Consider the following 6,000-nt stretch of genomic DNA (forward strand, 5'->3'; position numbering starts at 1 on the left):
GTTATTTTAAATACACTTCTATATATATATATACACACACACACACACACACACACACACAGGGTGATGACAGGATGGTCTTATTTGTTTACAGTAATTATACAAAGGCATAATTATTAATCTGGAAGTATTATATTTATCTTGACAAGAGAAATAAACAGGTTGAACGATATGAGAAAAAAACGTTGTATATACTTATATAATGGGAAAAGAACTTGATATAACAAGATAAAAACTCGTAATGAGTTGAGAACTTAGAAAATAACTATTAACAGAGAAGAACGCGATGTAACGAGAAAAGAGGGGCGGGGTGGGGTGATGCGGGACAGGGCGGGGCGGGGCGGGGCGGGGCGGGGTGGGGTGATGCGGGACAGGGCGGGGCGGGGTGGGGTGATGTGGGGCGGGGTAGGACAGGGCGGGGCGGGGCGGGGCGGGGCGGGGCGAGTCACGGCGGTCGGACCTGTGAGCCGGTAGCAGTAGGCGTCGTAGCGGCTGCTGCGGTCGACCGGCTCTTTGTAGAGAACCACGCCCACATGGTTGTCTCCGCACTTCAGAGACGGGAAACGAGTCGGATATCCCGCCTGCCCGCCCTCCAGCCAGCCCGCCACACACAGGTGCATCCCCAACTGGAACAGACAGGAAGTGATGTCAGAGACACGACTGATCAGACTGATCAGAGGTAACAATAAATTATTCATAACAAATTGAATAGGTTAATAATTATAATATCACTATAAATATAACTACAAATACATTATATAAAGATGTTACATGTTGGATTTCCTCTATATCCCTATAATTCCTTTATAATTCTTATATACAGTATATATACTAATAAAGGGATATTTCCCTGTTGTGCATATGACTACTACTCTAACTGGTGTGTGTCCATCTGTCCATCCAACAGTCACATTCACCTGCTGTGCGTCTCCCATCTGTTTGAGGCTAGCTAGCGTGGCGTCCTGGGCCCGGCAGGCGGCGTCCGCCTGGCTGAAGTTCATCTTGTACTTCCCCTCTGGAGAGCGCAGGTGGAACACTCCAGCTGTACTGGCTGACCAGGAGAACCAGGAGAACCAGGAGAACCAGGAGAACCAGGAGAACCAGGAGAACCAGGGGAACCAGGAGAACCAGGAGAACCAGGGGAACCAGGAGAACCAGGAGAACCAGGAGAACCAGGGGAACCAGTGTTACTGTGACTTCAGACTGTCATCTTATTGTGCTATACTGTTAATTTGTCTACTCCGAATCCAATATGGTTACCATAACAAGCTCAGTGCCTTAACGAGCTCTGGGCCTTAACGAGCGCTGGGCCTTAACGAGCTCTGGGCCTTAACGCAGCCAGCAGTGCCAGTCTGCCCTTCATCACAGCTGATTGGTTATTGATACGTTTGTTTCGTTACATTTTGGTGCAGCACGCTGTTCTGTTCAGATCTCCTTCCTGCTGTTTTGTTTCTGTTCCATGTTTAGAAGTCAGAAGTGTTGGCTGTAAATATGGAACAATATTAACATCCAAAACATCACCATGGTGACATTATAAACATCAGCTGTCATAGAATCACCAGTTACTGTAGCAACTGCTACAGAGCAGGACTGTGGAGCCAACATGGCCGCCACTGAGACAGCAGACACAATACAATAAAGTCCAAGATAAGAACTCACTGCTGATCCAGTTCGTTCTTCTAGACACAAAGAAGTTCTAACACTCCAATGATACTACGGTAACTGGTTCATTCCAGATGTGTTACCATGGTAACATGAGGTAGCTGGTTCATTCCAGATGTGTTACCATGGTAACGTGGTAACATGAGGTAACTGGTTCATTACAGATGTGTTACCATGGTAATGCAGGTCCTTGCAGGAGGCCTTGGGGTCGCAGCCCCCGTTGTCCTCCAGACAGCGGTCCACAGGAGGCTCCACCTCCTCCAGACACTGGACTCCATTACCCACGTACCCCGGCAGGCACGCACACCGACGCTCGTTCTGACAAATCAGACACAGAGGCTCGTTAACCGACCAATCACAGACAGAAGACTAGTGAAGTTACGAGTTACTGGCTGAGGGTTTCAGTTAGTGAGCGACTCACCGGGCCAGTGAACTTACAGGAGGCAAAATCACTGCAGCCTCCATTAGTCTCTTCAACACACCTGGTTTACAACAGACAGACAGACAGGTAGACAGACAGGCAGACAGACAGACAGACAGACAGACACACAGACAGACAGACAGACAGGCAGACAGACAGGCAGACAGACAGACAGACAGACAGGCAGACAGACAGGCAGACAGGCAGACAGACAGACAGACAGGCAGACAGGCAGACAGAGAGACAGACAGACAGACAGGCAGACAGACAGGCAGACAGGCAGACAGGCAGACAGACAGACAGACAGACAGACAGACAGACAGACAGACAGACAGACAGGCAGACAGGCAGACAGACAGACAGACAGGCAGACAGGCAGACAGACAGACAGACAGACAGGCAGACAGACAGGCAGACAGACAGGCAGACAGACAGACAGACAGACAGACAGGCAGACAGACAGGCAGACAGGCAGACAGACAGACAGACAGGCAGACAGACAGGCAGACAGACAGGCAGACAGACAGACAGACAGACAGACAGGCAGACAGACAGGCAGACAGGCAGACAGGCAGACAGACAGGCAGACAGACAGACAGACAGACAGGCAGACAGACAGACAGACAGACAGACAGACAGACAGGCAGGCAGACAGGCAGACAGACAGACAGACAGACAGGCAGACAGACAGACAGACAGGCAGACAGGCAGACAGACAGACAGGCAGACAGGCAGACAGAGAGACAGTAACATTTTCAATCCATTAGATCACTATGTAAAAAAGCCACTGGATGAAGGTAAATTCTCTACCTGTGAAAGTCTATAATAAATAATATAATAAAATAATAAAACAATAATTTAGTAGCTGCAAAACAGAAGAGAAAATCACAGAAAATCAAGGAAAAGAGGAATTTAATTTAAAGAAAATGACAGAAAAGAATGAATGTCACACCCACCTGTTGATAGGGTCACAGGAGAAGCCGTCTCCATGGTAACCACTGTGGCAGGTGCAATTAACCAGCAGTCCTGTTTGGTTACAGTCTGCGTTCTGGTGACAGCCGCCGTTATACTCTGAACACCGGTCTGGAGCTGCGTTAATAATCACTGCTGTTACACTCTGAACACTGTTTCACTCTGAACACTGTTTCACTCTGAACACAGTTACACTCTGAACACTGTTACACTCTGAACACTGTTACACTCTGAACACTGTTTCACTCTGAACACAGTTACACTCTGAACACTGTTTCACTCTGAACACTGTTTCACTCTGAACACTGTTTCACTCTGAACACTGTTTCACTCTGAACAGTTACACTCTGAACACTGTTTCACTCTGAACAGTTACACTCTGAACACTGTTTCACTCTGAACAGTTACACTCTGAACACTGTTTCACTCTGAACAGTTACACTCTGAACACTGTTTCACTCTGAACACTGTTTCACTCTGAACAGTTACACTCTGAACACTGTTACACTCTGAACACTGTTTCACTCCGAACACTGTTACAACACTCTGAACACTGTTTCACTCTGAACACTGTTACACTCTGAACACTGTTTCACTCTGAACACTGTTTCACTCTGAACACTGTTTCACTCTGAACAGTTACACTCTGAACACTGTTTCACTCTGAACACTGTTTCACTCTGAACACCGTTACACTCTGAACACTGTTACACTCTGAACACTGTTACACTCTGAACACTGTTTCACTCTGAACAGTTACACTCTGAACACTGTTTCACTCTGAACAGTTACACTCTGAACACTGTTTCACTCTGAACACTGTTTCACTCTGAACACCGTTACACTCTGAACACTGTTACACTCTGAACACTGTTACACTCTGAACACTGTTTCACTCTGAACAGTTACACTCTGAACACTGTTTCACTCTGAACAGTTTCACTCTGAACACTGTTTCACTCTGAACACTGTTTCACTCTGAACAGTTTCACTCTGAACACTGTTTCACTCTGAACACTGTTACACTCTGAACACTGTTTCACTCTGAACACTGTTTCACTCTGAACACTGTTACACTCTGAACACTGTTACAACACTCTGAACACTGTTTCACTCTGAACACCGTTACACTCTGAACACTGTTTCACTCTGAACACTGTTACACTCTGAACACTGTTACACTCTGAACACTGTTACACTCTGAACACTGTTACAACACTCTGAACACTGTTTCACTCTGAACACTGTTACACTCTGAACACTGTTACACTCTGAACACTGTTTCACTCTGAACACTGTTACAACACTCTGAACACTGTTACACTCTGAACACTGTTACACTCTGAACACTGTTACAACACTCTGAACACTGTTACACTCTGAACACTGTTACAACACTCTGAACACTGTTTCACTCTGAACACTGTTACAACACTCTGAACACTGTTACACTCTGAACACTGTTACAACACTGAACACTGTTACAACACTCTGAACACTGTTTCAACACTCTGAACACTGTTACACTCTGAACACTGTTACAACACTCTGAACACTGTTTCAACACTCTGAACACTGTTACACTCTGAACACTGTTACAACACTCTGAACACTGTTTCACTCTGAACACTGTTACAACACTCTGAACACTGTTACACTCTGAACACTGTTACACTCTGAACACTGTTGTGAAATATTTTATGTTGATTTAATCAATTTTTCTTAATGTTTGCATTCTAGATTATTAGTGTGTAGGTTAATGTTATTTCATTATGTGTTTTTATAAATTGTTATAAGTAACTGACGACCACACTGCCTCCAAACTGTGTGCTGCTGCCTCCGCCCAGCGACTACAGATGGAAATTAGCTTACAGCTACATCTGGCACAATATATTTATTGAGCAGTGTCTCTGTCAAATAAATAAATAAATAAATATTGCTGTCTGTCTGTCCGAGGCAGAGTACCCACGTGGCTCTGGGCTGCAGGAGGTCCCGTTCCCCTGGAACTGAGCTTTACACCGACAGCCGACGCCCGGCACACACACCGCCTGAACATCGCACTGCTGGCACTCTGCTGGGACCGAGGCTGGGGGGGGGGGGGGGAATATTGATAAAACCGTATATTTAACAGCTACGAAATTCAGTAGATCAGCAGCTGTGCATTTTTCATCATTATTATGACATCAAACATTGATATGGGTGCTCACTTTTTGCATTTGACGATTAAATACAAAGTAATGGTTTAAAACAGTATTTCTACCTCTTTTTTACTTTGAAGGCTAAACGGCCAAACTGGAAGTGTTGTTTCTGCTAACTGGAGCGAGTCTGACCTATCAGGGCGGGGTGTAAACGTGACGTATTTTGAAATAACAGCTAGAGGTGATTTCAGCTAAATAATGGTGTAAATGTCTTTTGAAGTCACTTTGGGATCTTTTGGCTTCAGGAGACTTGGATGATGCTGTAAGAGCTGCATGGAGACATTTTCTGGTTATTTTCTGTTATTTTCTGAACTCTGAAGAAAGGAAAGGGGGGGGGGGGGGTAATGACTGAAACTTCATTTTTGGGCGAACTGTTAATTAATGGGCTATACTTGTAGAATAAGATGTTAATAAGTGTTTTGTGATGACTAATAATTAACCAATACACTACTAATATGCATGTTAATAAGCAACTTCTTAATAATATGTGTTCCCTAATCTAAAGTGTTACCAAAACTTGGTAACACTTGGGTTAGGGTTAGGTCATGAGTTGGGAGTTGAACCCGGGTCGTCGGATCCGCTATTTCACATGAGCTCCGCCTCCTGCGTCACACGTCATCACGCTGTGCTGCAGCTGAGCAGCAGTCTGACGCTCACTGTCCTGCAGCTGAGCGGCAGTCTGACGCTCACTGTCCTGCAGCTGAGCGGCAGTCTGACGCTCACTGTCCTGCAGCTGAGCGGCAGTCT

General features: G+C 45.5%; 1 protein-coding gene across 1 annotated transcript in view; it reads right to left on the minus strand.

Annotated features, from left to right (window-relative positions):
• The window catches only part of stab1 (stabilin 1), a 102,200-nt gene that overhangs the window by 13,715 nt on the left and 82,485 nt on the right, over positions 1 to 6,000 (minus strand). The window contains 6 exon segments of the mRNA XM_078283630.1: positions 461 to 626; positions 918 to 1,051; positions 1,836 to 1,980; positions 2,084 to 2,144; positions 3,040 to 3,172; positions 5,025 to 5,141. Coding sequence (XP_078139756.1) covers positions 461 to 626; positions 918 to 1,051; positions 1,836 to 1,980; positions 2,084 to 2,144; positions 3,040 to 3,172; positions 5,025 to 5,141 — 756 coding nt within the window.

This window comes from Centroberyx gerrardi, chromosome 5 (assembly GCF_048128805.1).
Source record: "Centroberyx gerrardi isolate f3 chromosome 5, fCenGer3.hap1.cur.20231027, whole genome shotgun sequence".
NCBI lineage: Eukaryota > Metazoa > Chordata > Actinopteri > Beryciformes > Berycidae > Centroberyx > Centroberyx gerrardi.